The sequence below is a fragment of the Calonectris borealis genome, chromosome 12 (genome assembly GCF_964195595.1).
Source record: "Calonectris borealis chromosome 12, bCalBor7.hap1.2, whole genome shotgun sequence".
Lineage (NCBI taxonomy): Eukaryota > Metazoa > Chordata > Aves > Procellariiformes > Procellariidae > Calonectris > Calonectris borealis.
In genome coordinates, this window is record NC_134323.1 from 18,941,477 (window position 1) to 18,964,387 (window position 22,911).

At 35.9% G+C, this 22,911-nt stretch overlaps 1 protein-coding gene across 1 annotated transcript in view; it reads left to right on the plus strand.

Annotated features, from left to right (window-relative positions):
• The window catches only part of CDH13 (cadherin 13), a 512,113-nt gene that overhangs the window by 234,601 nt on the left and 254,601 nt on the right, over positions 1 to 22,911 (plus strand). Inside the window, exon 5 of the mRNA XM_075161497.1 lies at positions 5,031 to 5,183. Coding sequence (XP_075017598.1) covers positions 5,031 to 5,183 — 153 coding nt within the window. The remainder of the gene's footprint in view (positions 1 to 5,030; positions 5,184 to 22,911) is intronic.

The window sequence follows — 22,911 nt, forward strand, 5'->3', positions numbered from 1 at the left end:
CTGTGATATTGCCTGCGTTATTGTATTGCATAAGCATCTTTAAATGCTGAGGTTTTTTTCTGTTGTTTACTTGAATTTTGCAAATATTGTTCATATTTGTCTATATTAACTTAGCTTGTGTTTTGGATAATGTACTGAATGGGCATTTGTCCAAATGTGTTTTGGTTGATAATATTTTTTTTTAAGTTTGATGATCATGAAAGGAAGTTATAATGAAGCTAACAGCAAAGCTTACTATGTTTGTGAACAAGCAAAAAGTGTTACCTAAAATATATACTGTATATGTATGTAGTGTGTTGGTTTTATCCCTAATTATCATGAACAAAGGACGTAGTCACTTAGAGAAGCTTTATAATTTCTGTTACCATTACTTATGTGAATAAATCACTTGGATGTTCTTGGCTATCACCTGTATATTGAATGAATTCTGAGAAAGTCCTAGTCAGAGAGAAAGCAAAGGTCAGATTTGGCCAACATGTCTCCCTTTGTCAAAGAGCAGAATTTGGTTCCCATGCTTAACTAATTTATCTGGTATTTAATTAATGAAGATAGAGATATTGAGAACCAATAGATTAAATAAATTATTAAACTCAGCAAATTATATAAATTGCTTTCTAACCACAGTTTTTGTATGTTTAGCTTATGGTAATGAAGCAGTTTCTATTGGTTAGTGCTTTTGAATAATGATGGGAATATTTTGCATTTGTTTTGGTTGAAAGATTATTTGAGTCAGTATAGAGCAGATGGAGCCTCTGACTGTTAAGAGTGATTTTCAGTATGGCAGGACAGGAAGTGTCTGTTTAAATATTTATAGAATATCTAAACAATGGGCCTAAACCATTGTTTTGCTCCTGTGGAGCATAGTGATTAAAGGAAAAAATAGTTCACCTCTAAATATTCCATGGATAAATTTGCTCCCTAGGAGGCTGGGGGAGGGCAGAAACACCAAAACCAAAACCACTCCCTCCTTCCCCCCCCCCCCCCCCCAAAAAAAAAAAACAAACACACAAAACCCAAAAAACACATGAGAGAGTGTAACGCTCTGAAATGAAAAGTACTGGGGCTTGAACCAAATATTCCTGTCTGAGGGTGGGATTTGTTTTCTAATTGAAAAGTGAAACTAATATGGTGCATCTCTGATTCAGATGTCAAGGTGTCAAGAACTAAGACATTATGGAAGTGGTTGAGGCAAACACTTCTTAAAGAATGAAACTGGTAAACTAGGATGGTGCTGTTAAAGACAGATTTGCTGGGGTTACAGAACTGTAAAGTCTCTCTCTGGGGGTAGTGTGGTTTTTTGTATTTCTATTTCTCCTCTTCTCTTGAGAACACTCTGATTTACTTCTGCGATAAACCCGTAACAACAGAGGGATCACATTGCTGAAATGAGTTTAGCTGGAAGGGATATATAATGTCAGCTGAAAAACAGCACTTGGTAAATATGTTTTGGCCATGGTTGAGCAAAAAGCAGATCCTGTCAGCTAAGTAACATTCTGTTTTCTTGAAAGTGTCTTTTAGTTGAGCAGAATCATACAGTCTCTGCCTTTTTAAAAAAAAAAAAAAAAAAAAAAAATATTGGTTTGTCTTTGGTGCTGGATATGTGGTCCTGACAAGGCTGGCATGGATCACTTCAGTTTTCGATACATTTACTCTCTGATGTACCCTTGACATGGGAAAGTGTTATCAGGTGGGGGGTAGTGAGTAATGTCTAAGTCTACATCTAATACTGTCGTTTGGGTCGTGGGTGAGGAAATAGCCTTCAAGAGTCTATATTATTGTGGGATGCTCAGCTGGCATCTATTCTGTCTGTGTCATCTGCTCATGCAATGACAAGGCCCATATTCTCAGTAGGTGAGTGCTTGGGTCTGCGCTACCTTAACTGGATCATTTTCCTAAGAATGAAGAGTCTTTATGTGCAACACATAGCCACTGTCATATGGTGCAGATATGTTCAATATTAGAACCTGCACTGAAGTTCCTAAAGCCGTGAACAAATTATGGAAATAAGTGTTTCTGTCTGGGCTTTAGATAGTAGTAACTGCGGGAGTCATTTACGTATTTTAAAAACATAAAAATGACATCCCAAAGTAAACATTCCAGCAGAAATAATCTGGCCTTGTTTTTTCTCAGCCAGTAAATTGGGAAAGCATCATTGTGTAAATACATTGTAAGCTAGGAATTTTCATGTGAACAGTGCTCTGTTTATGACAGCATTCAGAATAGCAGTCTTGCCAGAGGAGATGTCAGACAATCCTCCTGTTCTTTCTTCCTTGCTCTTGTTGAAGCACCAAACCATATGGCAAATTAAGGCTGATTTTTATTAAACTTTTCATTGTACTGAGCTTAGTGTGAACTGGGAAATGCACTTTCTTTGAACTATGCAGCCATTACATAAGCATCTTAATTAGGAGATGTTAATGTTCTTCCTTACATTCCTGGGAGTATGTTAGCTCCCTCTTGTGGCTAATTAAACATTTTAAAGAATCATACTTCTGAAAATTACTTTTTGTGCAACCACCATTGCTCTTGAACAAATGACATGGTGGCACATGGACCATCTCTAACCTGGGCTTCTTGTTACTATATCAAGCATAAGTCGCTGTGCAATAACTAGATGCATAGATGGGTAAATAGATAGGAGAGAAGGGTCTGCACATACTTGCACTGTGAATGTGACTGCTTCCTGAAGCTTTAAAAAAGCTGAATGGAAACATCCCGTCATTTAGAAAAAACTCTGCTGTCTGGTAACTCTGTTGGTTCTCTACATTATATGCTGAAGAATGGTTTACAGCTAATGTGGGGATGAGATATGGGATATGTCGTAGCTCCAAGGAGTACAGATCTTTCAGGTACCACATTGGGGTGTCTTGCCATCAAACACAAGGTTAAGATTTTTGCCGGATTTGGAGTTGAGAGGAAATTTTCACCCCAGTCAGGTTTGCAGGGACCCTTATTACTGTTATTATTATTAAAATCCTTCCTTTCTATCTAGTGTGGAGAAAGATCTGTATATGGTTATCTGGAATTTTTCTGATAAATTCCTTTGCACAGCTCATGATTTGTTTTGCTTTCTTTCTGTGGCTTGTTACAACTGGGGCATTGTGCCTACACTACATCTTAAATTTGTCATAAACAGCTAGATAATGTTTGATGGCTATGGTGGAAATGGCTGTTGTGTAGACACCTATGAATTAGATTTTTGTGCTGGCCTGTGGCTGGCTTCAGGCCTTTCAAACCACTGTTCTTAGACTGGTTGGGAAGATGCACTTGCCTTGTAATAAGTCTCAGAAATCAGGATGGAAGATGATCAATTCATCCTTTCCCTGCAAAAGTGAGCAATAGTCATGACATTGTAAAATCGTTAGCATAGCTTTATGTTAAGAAAAACACATATTTTTAGGCTTGATGTAAAAAATACCAGAGACTGGTCAAAAAATGAATTGAACAGCAGGTAACTTTTCAGTAGGAGCCATTAAGTTTCAGTTTCATCACAAACCTGAAGTTAAAAGTTACTTTGCCTGTTTGTCACCTGCAGTGTTGTCTGCCTCTGTGTTTTGGCATGACATACTCAAAAATACACAAGAAGAAAACTTCATCCATTAGTGTTTCTGACTTGGAAGGAGGAAGAAAAAAAAAGGTGAAACAGGTTTTTGCTTTGAAATTTCTCCATCCCCAAAGGGTTTGAGAAATGAAACTTTATCTCTGAAGATGCTGATTTCCCATTTCATAACTTGGGGCAATTTTTTCTCAATTAAAATAAAAGAATAATGATTATGGAGTTTAGGCAAAATCTTACTGCCCAGTAATCTGCAAACCAGCATTGCTGATCCCACAGCAATAGAGCAACAAACATATATTTCCTCAGGGACATTATTAAACACCCTGCATATTTATTATCTCAAAATGGGAGCAGGTCCAGATTTCTAAGGCCACTTTTTCCCTTCCTCTTCCTGAGCTGTAATTCAGACCAGCATATAAATATTTGACTTAATGTTTCTGCGGAAATGTTAACAATATAAAATTGCTAGAAACAAAACAACATGAAACAGCAGAGGGAAGGAATGGCTTGGCAAGATTGTCAGCCTTAAAGGGCAAGATTAATTTATAATCCTAGATTCTGGTGTACAAATACAAATTTGCAAAGCATGTAGCTTATAACAAACATTGTGTAGCTCTGCAAGTTTACATATGCTACTGTCACTAATGTGAGACAGCCTTGAAATTGGATTTTTAGGGATTTTTTTCTTATGGGGAAATAAGATAGTGATAGTAACAAGGAGTTTCTGTACACACATGTGTATATATATAAATATACATGTAAATTTGGAAAGTGGAGGAATTCCAACTGTGTGACTAAGCGGAGTTCTGGGCAGGATACCCAGATATTTTCATGAGGAGTTTTTTCCCTTGGTTTAAAATCCTGGGAAAGGAGGAGTGTAGAAGGGAATGGAGGGGTGGTGGGGAGGAACCAACCTGAGAGTAGTCTGTTGTGTAATGAATTTATGACGGCTAATAAAAAGGACTGACTAATCGGAAAATAATGTGTGATGGCTATCCGGTATTGTAAGGGTTGTTGAGAAATAAGTTTGCTTTATGCCACTCAATGGAATATGTCTTTTTTCTTTCTTTTTTTGTAAGTTTGTAGCTGTTTTATCAATTTAACTGAAAAAAGAAATAGAATTAAATAAAATGTCAAATTCTAGACATAGAGTGAATACAGTAGCAATGGAATAATAGAAACTTTAAGTAGTGAAATAGAAGCCAGTAAAGATAAGATAGGAACTGGCTAAGGACATAAGTAGCTTTTCCAGGGTTTAACACAAGAATTGCACAGTGTTTTCTGAATGATTGAAACCATATTTTATAGTTATGTATTATATATTATCGTGAACCATATTTTATTGTTATATATTATTGGCAGGGAATATACCTCTACATTAGGTAAAAGATCGAAATGGCTTATGTGGTTTTAGAATGATTTTAGAAGTTTTTATAATATGGCCTGTAACTTCTTTTTTTCTGCCATGCAGGTCATCAGCAGTGAAGGGACAGAGGGAGCAAAGTTTCGACTCTCTGGTAAGGGAGTAGATCAAGACCCAAAAGGACTTTTTAGAATCAATGAGATCAGTGGGGATGTCTCTGTGACACGAACCCTTGATAGAGAAGCAATTGCCAATTATGAGGTGAGTACTCATCGCAATAGGATCTCGGCCTCTATGTTGATAATATATATTTTTTTGAATGCTTTTGAAAGGGCTGCAGTTATTGAAGACTAAATTGCAGCTACTGTCCTATAAAATTTCCAGAAGAACTGTTTGTCCTTTGGAAATGATAAATGTGTTTATTTTTACATGCAGTCGGAACTCTGCTTTCTGCATGTAACTTCTGTCATTTATCTTTAGTAGAAATACTGTCTGAACATCATGTATGCATTTGGTTTGTGAATACAAAATTATGTTTGGACAAAAGGTCTTTTCAGCAAGTTGCCACTAAAGTACTACTACATGGTTATACTTTTTTATTGTCAAGCTGTCAATAGATGGAATATACTATTCAACCTCATTTTTAGTAATGGATATCTTTTAATAGAGGTAAAGAAGATTCTCTTAATATGAAAATGTTAGCAGATACATCTCTGTCAGATGTATGCCTCCTACAAAGATTTTACTAAAGATTCCTTTCCTTGTCAATAAATGCTATATTTCTCCCCATTGAAATTCTAACAAACAATCTCTGAAATCTGTAAAATAACTGCACCACAATGTCCTGAAATGCATAGAGGATCTGTCCATTCCTGTTTCCTACCTAGCTCTTGAAATGTGCACTCAGATAAATTGTATCTGGCCACTTTGATATGGATGAGCAGCAGAATTCAAAATGCAAAATGGTTAGTACATTTGCATGTTGCCACTTCTGCTACAGCATGGGGGACTGACCTCCATCCTCATGCTGCAAGGACTGTGCGGTGCTCCAGCCCGTGTGGGGCACAGGCTCTGGTGACAGTTCTGACTGCCATCCCTGACCTCTTTGTTTTGTCTTCTGCTGTGTAGTAATCAATAGTTGTATTTTCCATGCTGTTTCTCTCCTCCTCTGGAAGAGTTTGCCAGTAAGATGACTAGTCATACTTGCTCAAACAGCACTGCTAAAATTTACCATATGTTGGTTTTCAACACTTAAACATCTATTTCTCATCCGGGTCTACAGTGAAATGTATCTTAACCACTCGCATAGGATTTATGGTAGTTACTGATGTCCTTCTTAAAAGAAAAATACTGCAATTTCTCTTTTTAACACTCTTCCTGATCTTCATTTACCAGCTGTTTCTTATTTTATCAGTGGTTTTCCACCTTAATGTGCTCAGTATAAACCTTGAATATTTTTTTACTGGAAAATCATAGTAGTTTTTTCAACCTAATGCATCAAACCACAAATGGCCCTCCTATCTGATCTGGCAAAGTACACACTTAAATTAAGACAAAAACATTTCCCTAGAGGAGTCTTTTTGTAGCAGTGCAATTTATATACAAATAGTGCAGTGTAGTAGATTATCCAGAGCAATGTGAATGTATATCCTAATAGGCTGTAGTGCTTTCTAACCTGTTATATAGCACTCTGCGCAGCATGCTCACTGGCATCCTGTTGTGCAAGATGTAGTTGAAAAGTTCTGTAGGAGAACCCTCAACTTGATTAGTCTGTCTTTGGTTCAAGCCCATTGTTTTCCAATAAGGATGTATCATGGTGTCAGGAAGGCAGCAGGATTTTCTCCCTGATTTCCTTGATACACCGAAAGATGAATTACCTGAAAGACCCTTAAATTTCTCTCAAAAGTGTTTTTGTTTTCTCTTTTTGTTTGAGCTCCCTCCTGCCCAGTATTGATGTCCTGAAAGAAAAAGTTCAAAGCAAAAGGCAAACAAGGAGAGAATAGATCTCCATGAAAAAATACAAGTTCTTTGCAAGCCATCATACCATCAAGTAGATAATAAGTGGTGGGGCAAGGACAAAAAGATGAAATCTGTTTGAATCTTTCCAGCTACACAGAGGGCTGCTGTGCATGAGCACTGATTTTTTTCCTATGCTTAGTGCATATATACTCAAGGGATGAGAATTTAAAAAAATGTTAATACAGCACAAAATAGAGCTTTGGTGATCACTGTATTTCATTGAACTTTGCAGATTTTACCATCCATGTACCTCAAAATGTTTTAAATTAGCTAAGAATATTTAATCTCTTATAAAAATTTGTTGTTGTTTCTTTCATTGAAAGTTTGAAATTCTGATTTTTGCTGCCCTCTTTCTCCTGGGGGAATATTGAAAAACCTGTAGGAGTTTTTCCATATATTCATTAGAAGAGAAACATGATTAAATTAGAGGAATACTGAATCCTACTCAGACAACTGTTGATTGTCTGAGTTAATCCCCTCTTTTTACTGTTTATTTTTAAATATTTTATTTTTAGTAAAAGATAGAAAATGTTTTAAAATAGAGTGAAAAAATCTGTCTGAGGGTCAGGGCCTGCCAGTTTGTTTGGCGCAGCCCAGTTGCATGGCAGTTGTGTTTCAGATGAGTTTAGATTCTCAAAAGAAACTCAAGCAGGCAAAAGGAATGTAAGGCACCTACATTAATGACATCCACCCCTCACGTCCCCTCTTATCCAATTGATTTATGAGTTTATTTTTTATGAAATTACTTAAATTGTTCAAAAATGGAGAAGTATGTGAAATTCCACCAAAATACTAATGTTGGGGTGATTAATTGCCATAGTAATTCTGACCTAATCACCTGCACATTTGAAAATGTGATGGTTTCTATTAAGAAAATGAAACTGTGCCAGAGGAGGCTGGGTGAGACAGCAAAAGTCCAAAAGCCACTACATTGAAATTAGCCATTAGTAATTTTTTTTTTTCTCATATGTATGGAACTATGCTAATGAAATCGTGTTTGCCAATGGAAAAAGGTAGATGTTTCTGGTGTGGTTTTCTCTGTAACTTTGCGGGGTGCCTCCTTAAAGGTCAGAGAATGTCAGTCAGCTTCAATTTTAAGTGAAAGCTATTTGTGAAGAAGAGCACGAGGATGTAAGGATGTTGTTATGCCCAGCAAAGACAGACTGGTTTAGAAAAGTGTGTAGTAATTCCTTTTTTCTTCTAAAGAGGTCTGATAAAGAGCAACCTGATAGGAATTCTCTGGATCAGAGTAAATCATGGATTTACATTGAATGGTTTTATTTTGGGTCTTGCTACAGCCTGTTGATGAAACTAAATGATGCTCTGAAGAAGGGGCTTAAGCAGAATATGGGCATACTAGTGAATTGTTTCTGGGTTGGTGAGATAAGCAGGTAGCCTACAGCCCCTATTTAGGGGGAGCAAAAGGTGTTAGTTGTACAAACATGCTATCAAAAATAATGTCTTTGGTTTTCTCTCAAGATTTGAATAAATATAACTAGTTGGAAATTTCAGCCAATGGCAAATCATTTATTTATTTAGTATTGAAAAACGCAGATGTGTAAAAACAGATAAGGAACTTGGTGGAAACACTTAAGATGGATTTTCTAGTCCAAAATGGTGAGGTACACACCATCCAAAAATTGCCAATAATCTATGCAATTCTGAGTTCACTTCAGATCCATAGTCTTTTCCGATTCCAGGAGAGCAGAAATATTAGTGACTTTTCAGTTGCATCCTTTAGGAAAAAAATCAGAAGAAACAAGTGCTTCTAAAAAGACCTGCAATAACAAAACTAAAGAATTCCAATGAATTTGGAAGTCTAGTTGTGCTAAGTGTTGATAAAAGACTAGTGAATTGGGAAACAAAGGTTCAAATAGAGGGCCAGTGAATACTGGCTGAAAAACAGTGGTTATGGGGTAATCTGTTAAGTAAAAACATTGAGCTCATTTTCAAAACCTCACATTTACATAGATAATGTATTCATAGGCAGAATGGTTTCATGCAAGTAAAAGCAGGAAGAGTTGCGTGTATTGATTACCATGACCAAGATGGCAAGAATTGCTAAGTTAAAGAATTATGTTTTGTTCTTTACTCAGTTAGGCAGGCTCAGAAGAAATGGGAACAGTATTCCATTAACTTTTTCCAGTTAATGCATGAGATTTTGGTTAGGCATTCCTCGGATGTAGGACAAAGCCTGAAGTTGTATAAACTTGTATTCCATCACTTACCACTGCATGTAATCCCTGTAGCAGTAAAATCTAGTTCTGTAACCTCTTAAGCATCAGTGGTAAATTGCCAACCAGTCAATGGGGAGCATTCAGTTGGGTCTCAAGATTTTAAAGGATGTTGCCATCATTGATGGGCTTTTTCATAACTGCTAGGGAAATGTAAATATGTGTGGAAGAGAAATAATCAGAAAGTGATCCTTTGCAAGCATGAAATGAAGAAGCTTGATAAAACTATTCAGCGACAGTGTGCAAATTAGAGCTGTGACCAAATTTACCTAGGCAATTTGAACTGTTAATGAAGAGTTAGTTTTAATTATTTTTTAAGTAGAAAGCTTTATTTGCTTTAGAAAATACTTAACAAGCAGAGGTGTGAAATCAGCTTTCAGCTTTTTTTATAATGGCACATCACACTTCTGTGAAAGGATGCCTTGCAACCCGTAATGACAGACTGAGGTATTTAGAAAATTTATGTTAACAGGACTGAAAAGCAAATTAGGACTATTCACTCTATGTAGTATTGTTTATATATGTTGGACTGAGACTGAGAACAGGCTAAGATATTCAGACCAATCAACAGCAACCAAATCTCTACTGTGAACTGCTTCAGTTTAGGTTACATGAGACCGTTGTTTCTGTGACTGAGCCAAACATTTAGGGTGATGCTGTAGTCCTAATGGACTCTATTTCTGTGTTTAATATGGAACAGATAAAGAAAATGCTTCACAATCATGAGGAAAACTAGCTTGGTCAGGTGCCGAGGAGTGTTTTGTGAGAAAGATTTTTTTAAGTACTTGAATGCATTTTTGCAGGTACTGAAAGTATTACTGTAGCAAAAAACTAGAAGTGAAGAGCTGTAATTTATCCTGTAAGAAGAACAAATTTGTCTTCTGTGTAAGTCCATTTTAGTGCAGCCACATCCTTTTCAGAATGATTTATCATACCCTGGTACTGAATCTCTGCAATATGCAGTGTGGAGATATATAGACAGCACATAGAAGCATGCTTCTCTTTGAGAAGGAAAACCATGAACTTGCTTCTAACTTCAAGACTGGTCTAAACTGTATTTTAATCTTGGTTGTCTGCAGTGGAAGAATTGTCTGAAGTGTTAATGATCTGCTCTGTCTTGAACTGAAACCAGTTGATGGGGAATGTCAGATCTCAGTCATCCCCAATAATATCCTGAAAAAAAGAAGGCACTCAGCCTTCTGTGGGAGGAGGGGCTTGGTCTTGTAGAGATGTAAATTTCAGTAAAATGTGCTTGATTTAATTAAAACATCAGTAATACACAGAGAAAACCTGTCAAAATACCGGTGCTCCCAAACTGTGTCTGTTACATCAAGAAAGCTTGGAATAATGGCAGAGTACAAACTTTCAGGGAGGAATCCTTATTATTTAGCAAGGAGAAAAGAAAGAAAATTCCACCAAAAAAAAAAAAAGAGTTCTTGTGCAGCTATTGGATATGATTATTAATAAGCTAGAAACTCGTTTATATAAATGAGCTGGAGTTAGATCAACTGACATACAGCTGAAAATTCTGGCAGTGAAAAAGATCTCTGTAGCTTGCATTACATGTATATGTAGAGAGTGCATGAGATATTTTATAGGTTTTTTTCTTTATACTGATATTTTTACATATATATTCATTAATGTGTTCACATGTTGGGGCACCAAGTAAATTCAGAGAGGACTGTTTTGAATTAATTTCATATTTTGACTACAGAGAGAGAAATGAACACTGACTGAGAAAGTGCCATTAGGTTGTTGCCTGGCAGCATAACTTGAATTTTAGCTATCCCTATGTGGACTTTTGAGTAAGCAAGCTGATGATAATGCCTATGCAAAAGAGGAGAATTCATTATTGTGAATGCTAAAAATAATGAATTGCTGTAGGTGGGATCTCAAAAAAACATGGGCAGCCTCTTGAAAAAACACTGAATTCCCTCTGTCATGGCTGCGCATGAAGGAACTGCAGGCTGCTCCGTATCCTCAGGTAGGCATAATAATCTTAACGTAGCACAGAGACTTATGTCTCAGCAGTTGCACTCCTGTTCATATAATAGTCTCAGACTACAATTTCTACAAAAGCACAGCATTAAGCTTAGCATCAGAAATTGGTCAATTCACAGTTGAAACTCAGTTATACTGGTATTATTCCAATATAGGTATTTTCATCTAGGAAGAGGACATCAACTCTACTTTTATATCAGAATCCCTTCTACAGGTCTTGAAGATGCAAAATGCAGGAAGTTCAGATAGCCTGCTCTGGGGGTAATGTTACTGTCATTACACTCCTTTCTGAAACTTTCACTGCGGCCAAAAGTTTCAGAGCAGGGAACTTTCACTGCTGTTGATGGTGTGTTAGGTTGATGTAGTGTGCATGTGACCACGCAAATTCTGTTACTGGTAGAGAGCTCCGTCGGTTATACAAATCTCATCCCTCAGCAACACCTCTATTCCAGTGCAACTTCTCAGGATAGCCTGGCTGAGATGCCTTGAATGGATTTAAGATGCTTGATATGAGGGTCTGTGTGTCTCTCTGTCTCTCATTAACAAGCAAATGTTGGTGTCTGTAATCTCCAATAAAACATTCTGTCCATAAAAATAGTATTATGCTATGGAAGACTCTATGAATCTTATAGAAACTTGTTCTTTGTTCTGCCAATACCGGCTTGGTACTGAACTTTGTTTCTTACGTGATTGTTCATGACTTGGCACTGCTTTTACTTGTATGGGGAAAGGGTGAAGTAAATGAATCTGTCAACCTAAAATAAACACTTTTTATCTAAAAACTAAGAGTGATGGCTTAGTCAAAAAATTGTTGCTTCCTGTTTTTCTGTAACAAATGGATTTGGACATAGAAGGCATTTTAGGATGCCATAAATTGGAGAAAAACAGGTATTGTTTGTTAAAAGATAATTTGTATTTCTTTAATTTTTTTTTTCTGTTGAGATTATGAAATGGCAAGATTAAGTATTAACAGATATTTCGACAAACCTGGAAGCAGAAATGCAACAACAGGAACAAACTCAGCACAAGCAAAGGTTTAGATCCTTCGATGACATCTGTATGGGCAGACTCCTGAATTCATTGGGAATTTTTTGGCATTGATTGTTTACCAAGGTCAAAAACAAGGTGGTCACCATAACTGTGTGTATTAATCAAATATTTGAGCATATAAATTTTACATAGAGTCACATTTCTTAAAAGTACGATTTAAATAATTGCTTGCACAGCTGGGATATAAATGGGATTTCCAGCTACTGGAAATCTCTCTCTTTCACCCAAGGTTGGTTTATGGGATGAAAAGAAAACCTGACAGGAAATGAAGTTAAAATTCATGTTAGTTTTATGTATATTCTCCCATTTTGTCTTGGGGGAACAAGATATCTATTTTATATAAACTTTCTAATTTACCATATCTTGTTCATTTTTACTGTAAATAGTCTATTCAATACATACTGTAGATCTTAATGTTATGAGATATCAGCAGGGTACTGTGATTCATTTCAGAAGCCACTAGCATCCTCATATCATTTATGTGGAAAGCATACAAAAGTCAACAGTTAGTTTTGTTGGAGGGCATATGCTTTATTCTTGGATCTAACTGCTTGCATGCCTTTGACATTCCTGCTGTTCAACAGCACTGTCGTGTCATTTGTAGGAGGAACAGACTGAAGTTTCATTAAAGGGAAAAAGCAGCAAAGGTTTGTTTATAACCTATAACTGTCAAGACAAGGTAGTGGGCTTGGATTTCCATGCTAAAAATAACCCAAACTCCAAACACCGGGCAAAATTAGTATTTTCTCATTGAAGAATGGGAGGTGGAAATGCACAGCAGTAAGAAATAAAGAAAAATTGGAGTTTACTGAGACAGTAACAAATGGCACAAAATTCGGTTTCATGGTTGTTTTGTTTGTTTGGTTTTTATTATTATTATTTTCTAATAGAACACCACTCCTGGAAAGAATAATGATGTGTTCAGTAAAACAAGAGGAGACGAATAACATTTTTGTCATATTATGTTAATAGTCTGTGAAAGTACTTTTGCTATTACATATTAATTGCGTTTTAAGGCATTTAAATATCATCATGATACTTCAGTCTTTAGCATGATCAGTTTCTTTGTTTCTTTTCCTTGTCTATTTGTATTATAGCAACCCCCAAAATACCTTGCTGAAGGCTCACTGTTCTAGGTGCAGCATAAATACCTAGGAAGATACTTTGCCCTTTCCCCAGACCTGATGTTTTCCTACAGCAAAAGGAAGGGGTCTTGCCTTGCCAACATTGGTAATTGTTCCCAACCCTATGCAGTGATGGACATGACAGCAGTTTCACAGAGACTGCTGATGTGTTATGCCTCTCTAGCAAGGGCATGTCAGGTCTGAATGGATGGGAAGGAAAGACTAGGTGAGCTCCTGCAGCTTAGGTCTGTACTACCTGCTACTTTGTGATCCCAGTTCCGTCCAATTTGTCACATTTTTTGTCTGCTGTGTACTCAGATGTGCCTGATTACTCAGGCATACTCATGTTTGCAAAGGTGCAGCTTAGAAGTTTAGAGGAAAGATGGGAACATCTTTTTTTTTTTGTTGGTGCAAGTCGAACAACTCGCTTAGGAATTTTTTTCTGCTCAAAAACTTTTCTTGAACCTGTTCTGATACATTAGCATTCTGCCAACTAACGTAGATTAAGTAGAAACTGATAATCTTGTCTTTATGAATGCTGAGGAGGGTCCTGTTTCATCTCTTATTAGGTATATATCTTTGGTTTGGTTTGTTTTTTTCTGGAAAAAGTGCACAACTTCTGAGCTTGTTGATCCTTTGGTAAGCATGCAAAAACGTTGCAGTCTGTATTTTGAAATAGAGTGCTTTTCCTGTGGCTCAAGTCAAAGTCTTGAAAGGTCTGCACTTACTTGTTATTTTGCAACACTACTTAAAACTTTTCCTAGTCCCTTAGTAACATTCAGAATATAATACAGAAATTTTTGAAGTTTGGTTGCTCAAATCTCCATATCTCTTGTTCCTCCCAATAAAGAAGTCTGTCTCGTTTAGATATTTGGCCAAAATTCAGGATCTTAATATTCTAATTGCTGGAAAGACCTCGATTTCTATGGCTATTTCTTCATCTTGGAAATGTGGGTCCATAACAATCTATAGCTTCTTTTTCTTAATGAAAACTGAGGTATGGTCTGTAATAACTATTTCTTATTCTTTTTTTTTTTTTTTTCTGAGAACTAAGGCACTTAATTCATTATATTTTTTTGTCAACAATTTCCTGTCTGCAGTTAGAGGACCTGCTGTCTCCTTTCTGACCTCTTGTTCTTATGTACCTGAAGAAAATCATATTACCTATCTTATCCTCTCCTGCAATCTTCTTTTCATTTTCCACCTTCTCGTGTCTTTTTTTCCCTTGCACTTTTAACTTCATTCTATAACCTTTCTACGCCTCCTGTCTTTCTTGATGTTTTATGTCATTCACTTACACTTTTCCTACATTCTCTGCGTTTACTTATTCAGACATACTGACCTGTTTTACGCTCTTTATAAATAGTGTTGCTAGGGGTATGCATAACCATCATCTAAACATAAATTTTGCTTTAGTATTGTATAGAACCTTTCCACTGTCTTCGCAAAAGCTGTGCTGCTTTATCCATTCTAATCTTCTGTGATCATAAGTAAAACCCTTTAGAAACCTGTGTTCTGGAAACTCTTGACTTTGGGTTATTTACTACATGACCCTATCTTTTCTTCAATTTTGGTGAAACAGCCTAGGTAGTTAATATGTCATGCTAAGAAATTTTGGTGGAAAAATGAGGTTTTTTTCCATTTTAATGCTTTTTGGACTGTATATCTCTTCCATCAAATTATGCATATTAATTTAAGAAGTATATGGTTGGGTGGAAATTCCTAGTATTTAGTTTATTAAAAATAATTCTAATACTTAATTCTGTCAACACTGGAATTGTGGTCTGCTCAAAAGTGGTCAGCCTCAAAAAGGGAAATGTATAATAAAACACCTGATATAATAATTCATTCTGTAACTTCAGAACTGTGGTTTTAATACTTGATCTCTGTAAAATTATTGTGGAATAATTGGCCATAATTTTAAAGCTGTATATGCATGTTTTTGTGGCAAAAACACTAAACAGGTTTGTAATTTTTATGCAGAGGTAAGTTTAAATTAATGTGGAGTGCATGATATTTTTGCAAAATGTGTGAAAAGAATTTGTATAAAATTAAGAAATAAGCATGCTTGCATGCTTCAATGATTCAGTTTGTGGATTCTGTGTTCCATTGTGCATGTTTCTCTAACATTGTTAGAGGGAATTAGGTTACAACAAATCTCATTTAAATATCATGGTCCAGTTGAATGTGCAGTTACGTTATCTCCAAAATCTAATCTTTCTGATTCTGCTCTTTCTTGCACCAAGGTTTTGGAGGCCTAATATGATGCAATTGTTTCATAGGGCCCCTGCTAAGGCATGTTCATTGTTATGTATTTTTTCCATGTCTGTAAAAGACTTTGAGGAAAAATGGCAGAATGGACCATGAAGTCTCCATTATTGAAATGATACAAAAATTACTGTGCGCTGTAAAAAGAAATTTTAAAAAAAAAAAAAAAGAAAAAGATGATTGGAGCCCAGGATCCACTTGCTTGTGTCATCTTCAAAGATTTTTGGCTGCTATATTTTAAGTCTGCTGTAGGATTTGTGTGTTTCTCAGGCCCACAGATGAGGCAGATGACCGATTGTGGGTGAGCAATAGTAAAATTTTATATTTTGATGTGTGGAAGTGAAATTAGAACTGTTTGTGGGTCATCTCTCCCCACCTCAAAATATATCAGCTGTCTCTCTGTTAACACATTGATGGCAATTAACTATTCTTGAGTAGTGTGCCATGGGTATAGCTAGCAGCATAATTTGGCCCTGCAGCTGGACCTAAGTTAACAAATTGGCTGATGCTGCATGAGCATAAGTAGAATCCATTTTTCTCTTGCATCACAGGTGAACTCTGTAATGTTTACAAAAAATAAAATGTAAGAAAATGCATGTTTTGTGACTATAGTTCTGACTGATAACATTTATCAATCAAACAATAAGAGACTAATTCATATACCAATCTCCTTTCAAAAAATACAGCTGCACTTCAGTCTGTTGCATATCTGTGTGCACGCGGGTTGCTTTTATGCTATACTTTGATTAAATACCTGCAAATATGTCCAAACGGATGTGTCAGTGCATAAACACAAATGTATGATATCATAAAGCTTAGCATATCCTAACAGATTTATATATAACTACTTTGTCTATTCCACTCAAATCTCGCTTCTATTGCAGTCAAATGGAAATCCTGTTTCCATGCTTGGAAGCGTGAAATCGCTAGTGCACTATCATTATTTCTTAATTACAGTATTTCTCAGTTATTTGTGGAGACTCCAGTAACGCTGAACCTTAGGCATCCTACTCTCACTGTCTGAAATGTTACCTGGCCCAAGAATTTAAAATATGTCAGAGCCCCAAAACCTGCATGAGAGTTTGAGTGATGCATTGAGTTCCTTTTAATCTGGCTTCTGGGCTTTTTTTGATCCTCATCATCTGAAACTTCGAGTTCTTTTTTGGCAGTTATATATTTATCTCTTTAAAATGAAAATATGACAGGACTCGATAGGTGGAACTTCAAGAAAACCACTAACTATAATGAAACTCATAAAAGTGTAAGAGCTGGCAATGCTATACATTGCAAGCAGAGCTATGAGAATCTCCATTTTTCTGTTTATTAGTCTTTTGTGGTGAAAACATTCATGGAAACAAGTGAGTCTTCTGTGTTCACATTTTTCCTTTTTTAGACCTTTTTCAATGCATAAGAATAAATGAGTGAGAGGAGTGTAGGGGACTACAGTTGTAAATACTTAGAGAGCACTGTGTGAACAGACTTCCAATATTATGGAAATTTTACTTGGCATCATTTTGTTAACATGTAAATGATAAAAGTCTTGCTGTATTTGTCCTGGTTTACTTAGGTCATTACTAATTATTTCTTAATTAGACATATTCCTTAAAATTAAGCTATATTTATGTGAATGTCTTGATTTATTTTTTTATTTTCTAGTAGCTCATTAACAAGCGATGTGACTTTAAGATTTTTCAACAGATAATTTGTTTATATCAGTTCATGTAAAACACCATATGTTTAGACTCACGTGATTCATCCTTTTGTTTTGAGGGACTTTGCTTGTAATTTTTCTTTAGAGGATAGAACAGGTCCCAGTAGCTACTGGCAAAACTCATTGTACAGGTGTATGACTAAAAGTTGTGAGGACAGATACATTAACTGTAATCCTGATCCTTTTGAAGTTACGCCATGAGATCGTTTTTTCTCTGAGAGCATTGCTATCATATTCAAAACACTTTGAACTTGTTAGGCTGCTGGCAGCGGGAGCAGGGGCTGGTAAATGTTCTGCTTCGATATCTCCTGAAGTCCAGCACTAAAATGTAGAGGATCGTAAAAGAGTCCAATTGGGACTGAAGGCTTCTGAGTGGGAAAACATGTGGGTAAAATATTGGAGAAGGTGGTATGGAGCCAGAAAACCTCTATCTGAAACAGTTATATGCACGAGAGGCTTGGAGAAATATTAATTATAATTTCTTCTAGTTTTTGTCATTAATATGTGTCTTATATAGTGTACCCTGCTATGCAGTTGTATTTGCAGTTTAAATTTGCAAAATAGAGATAGTTCATCTTCGCAGAATTCTTCCCAACCTCTGCTCTGACATTATTCTTAGTATTTATTTTACATAATGGTAATTCTGATATCTGAATGCGATGTGTTGAAAATACCTATTATCTATTTAAGGCTCTGTTATTATATATGTTTAAGTGTATTATTTATACATAATGCACAGGTGATATGAATATACACTACAGATTTTATTTGTGGATGGGAACAAATAAAGCAATGTGCTGCTGTTTTATTTCTGTTAGTTTCAGAAGATTTAATACAGTTAAATAACAGGATTATGATTTATTACTTAGAAATTACTAAAAGGGAGGAAAATCATGACAGTTTTAAGCTACCAATTTTTCTTGTTTTCTAAAACAATTTGTAAAAAACTTGTATTTTTTCCTTGCTGCTAGGGAAACCTAGTGGAGAGGACAAAAAGGAGTAAAGAAATTGTTCTAAAAATAACATATATTCCCTAAATGCTATGCAACTTTACTGTATTTTACATTTTCTCCTCTCCATTTGATATGGGAGAACACCTTACTGGCTAGCCATTTTATATGAGCTTCTAGTTTCCCCATGATCGGTGCAACAACTATCCCCCACTGTATACAGAAAGACTGAGTTTCATTTAACAGTCTTGGGTTTCACAGGTCTGAAGGCCTTATTCCCAGCAACTAGAGTTTTTCCTCAGAGAGGGCTGCAATCTTTGTCTCAGTCAGAAATCTAGCGCTTCCAATAAAGACTTGGGGAAAAACCATCAATTTTGGTACTTGTCAGGCCTAAAGTGTTTCTACGTTCTAATCTTGGAATATGAAAATTTGTTCTGTTTTTGCTATGCTCTGCAGGGTATATCTAATGACACTGACCTTATTGAATCTTGGATCTGCTGTACATGAAACCAGTAAATTAAAGCACAATCTGCTATGTTTATGGGCTTTAAGAGCCAGCAAACTGATTCTCCAAACATGTAATTTGCTTGTCACTCAGCTTTGCAGAACACAGATGTGGCAGTACAGAAGCAGGAGACTGTAACTGCATTTGTAACTTTTAATATATTAACAATACATCATTTTGAAAAACACACTGGATTTTGTCAGGTTTTAAAATGCAAAATTAACATTCACTATTAATTTTAAGGTACTAAGTCATCTAATGATACTGATAATTCAGTTCCTGTTAAACCTATTTGCAATTGATATTTGCAATGTATTTATTAAAGAAAATGCTTTAAAGGAATAGAGGTGTTTGAGGATATGCATTTAATTTCACTCCATTTCTTTATTGGCAGCTTTGATCAATGCTGTGCTTACTATCTCTACCACATGCTTTGAACTTGTAGACGCAAGTGTGTAAATAATTTCCCATGTCAATTCTTGGCTGATCTACCCAGGCTGAAATATAAAAAGCAAGTTGTCTCCTAAATTCTAGTGAGTGGGATTAGTGAATTGATTAGTTGAATTCTGAATTAAAATTGCAATTAAAGGCAAAATTGCATCTCTTAGAAAGGCTTCAAGTCATTTCCCTAAAGTATAGCAGTCAGATTACAGGCTTTTGACAAAGGTTTTTATTGTGAATAAAAACTGTTTTCAATAACCTTTTTTTTTTCTGTTTGTAAATCAAAGTCTTAGAATAGTATCAATTAGTAAGCAAAAAAGATGTGATATATTTTTTGCAGTTTTTCAGCTTACAGAGGAAATTCCATTGATTTCTGAAAATACTGAAGATGTGATTCAGTGAAAATAATTACAAATAAATGCCATCAGTGGTATAAAATTATTTTTTCCAATAGATTCTGCTCAATGTATTTAAAATGACAGTGTGGGCATTATATATTCAATTGCAATTAGTATTTACAGTTTATTGATATATGTTTTGCTGTAGCCATCTCGGGGCATACTTCAGGCATACACATTTGCATTTGAGACTTAACCAGAACCTTCCCTGATAACAGATAAAATGCCAAGAATTTTATGAGTATGTTTCTTCCTAATACTGGCAGTATTTGGTTACCTTGTTATGAGGTTTTCCCCCTTTTTCCTTCCTGATGTTTTTTTCTGGGCTTTGTTAGAATATTCATTAAAGTCTTTCTGAACACATTTCCATCACTTATTCTATCTCCATTATCATTATTTATCCTTTTCAGTCTGTATATGGGATTGTCCGATGTTATTGCAAATGATCATACAACCTGACCTTTTGATCTCAGCAGTTCTTGCAAAATATGCACATTTTAATCACCTTACCCTGCAGACATTGAGAGCATATTCTAATCCCCAAAGAAGTCGCTTTAGTGATTTAGTAGATGTTACCCCCCTTATAGCATCAGTAGTGACTCAAAGCTGCACCTAAGTTGAAGGATCCTTTGGTCCTGCTGATACCCTCATTTGGATTATGTGAGAAGCTAATGTGCTGGTATTAGCTATGCAATTTTAATTTTTGCTATTCAGCACCATAAATTATGGTATTCTATGACAAATGTAAAAGGTATGATTTGAACCAATTATGCATTTTGCTCCGAATCCCAAAACTTTTGAGAAGCGTATGATTATGGTAAGTCATGTCCACCAGGTCAATTTTCTTTTATCTTTTCACAAAGAACACTAGGACATATGTATGAGGCTTACAAGCACCATTGTAAGCTAGACTTATTAAAACTGCTTATTAATGAGAATGTTTCCTTTTCATAACACAAAACTTGTCCTACGGGAGTAGCATGCAGACTTTACCAGCTTCTGCACAGGCTATTTGCTTTATCCTAAACAGGAATGAAATGGAGGAATTAGGATGGTAGGAAAGGAAGCCAGAGGTTCTTTACAACTTGGAGCTGAAATGTATTATTTTCAAAATACTAAAACCTCAAAGCACTTAGTATTTAAGTAACTCTACTGGCCATTGATTTCACTTAGTGTTAGATTTTTAGATACTAAGAATCTCTTAAAACAAGATTTAGCTCTTTAAAAGATGTAGTAGATTATCTTCCAATTTTCTATACTTTATATGACTGTGTAATTTTCTTTTCTACAGCATTTTAGGGTTAAATATGCAGGGAAGTAAATGCTCTTTTTTCCCTTGTGAAGCCCGTGTTTCAGTTTCACTTGTCTGTTGTGTTAGATTTGGTTGTAACTTTTTTCTAACAGTTGTTAGGGATTTCAGAGGACTTAAATAACCATTTTCTTAAAGGTGTTAGGAGCAGTTTTCTTTCTTTACTGATGCTGTCACCTTAATCTCACAGATTTGCTGCTTAAACTTGGATACTAGTGCACTTACTAGTAGTAAATGCTGACTTATTCTATGACTAATGCCGAGTGGTTTAACTCATGCACGCATTGCTCAACAGTGATGAGGCTGACAATGGAGTGTTAGGTGTTGTCGTCTTATTATCTATCTTTGGGGTAGCATAATTGCATCAACAGTCTGATACTGAACTAAGACTAATCGTTGTCTAACTGCTTCCTATTGAGACTATAATATATTAAGCCAAAACCCAATAATTTCAGTAGGACTGTTCACAAGATAGGATTGAAGTTCTAATATGAAAAAGGACAGAAGTAGTAGATCATTCAAAATAAACTCTGTTAACAAGCAATGATTTATTGAGTTAAATGTGGTGCTTACTAATAGACATGATGTCTTGTTCTACATATGTTATGGTATTTTTTGCTCTATGATAATTTTCACTGTTGACGAGCAAGTGAGTAGAAAAGTGAATGTAAAATTTGGGATGTAAAAAATGGTGTGTTCAATTTTTGAGAGCTTTTCTATATGGGAATGATTACAGAATGTACAGTGCAGTAAAGAATTTGGCTAGTTGCATTTGAAATCTGTATAGGTCTGACAAGCACAGTTGTTCAGGAAACTAAGTTCTGGTGTTGTGTCTCAGATACATACAACACATGAGGTGCCAGGTCCAATTAACGGTCTGATGGTGGTAAATCCATTATCCTTGGAAAGAGAGTCCACCATCAGGAGACATTAATTCAATGTGACACCAACTGGGGTGTTTATATACAGCTAATTACAATGTCAGACATTCTGCTCTAATTGAGTTTAATTGTGGCAAAATTGGAGTTAATTAAAAGTTAATGGTATAGAGCACATCATGTTGTTATAAACTACGGGTACATGTTTTGTATCCATATTATTGTTATTTAAATGGTGCTTTCAATTACTGTGCCTCATATTGGCACTTTGGAAATGCACTGTAATTGTTTTCACATCACTGAAAGTATTTTGTTTTGAGTAGACATGTAGAAATGTATTTATTTTTAAAAAGCTTGACAAAGTTTAGGTTGATTCATTATATCACAATGTAAATGTCACATGTGATGTTTCCAACCACCTTGCTAAGGAAAGGGTTGACTTTACAAGAGTGCTAGTAAAATAGGAGAAGAAAATTCTAGTTCACCTTAAGAAAAGGATACCATTTTTGACATTGTCCATCATACTTTGATAAGGAAATCTCAGTTTCCTCATCTTTCATGAATCCATCTTTTTCTAATTGTGTCTTATCTCTGGCTGTTCTGTCGGCATATCTTCTGATGAATCTCCTTTCTGTGGGATTTTCCCTGGGCTGTCTTCACCTTCTTCTGGCTCTGCACCCCTTGTCTGCTCCTGTAGCTTCCAATTATATGTACACTAACAGCTCCCTCTCTCTCCCGACCTCGCTCTTGATGAAGCTTTATATAAAAAAACCTTTCTGTTTGACACGTCCTCCTGGATATCTTGCTGCTGATTCAGAAATAATCATTACACCTTCCCCCTTTTTCTGTCAATATAGGCAACCCAACCATCCTCCTGCCGAACAACTCAATAGATCGTTTTCTGCTTGCTCCACATACCCTTGCCATGTCCAAGCCTTTCAGATGTTCCTCCATTATAACTACAAACTGATTTGCTCCTTGTATGCTATATCCCTCATCCAAGTCCTACTCTTCTCAGTCTTAACATCTCTTCCAGCTTTTCTGCAGCACAAATACCTTGTACCTCCTGTTCATTGCAGATGAAGCTGCTATTATCTCTAT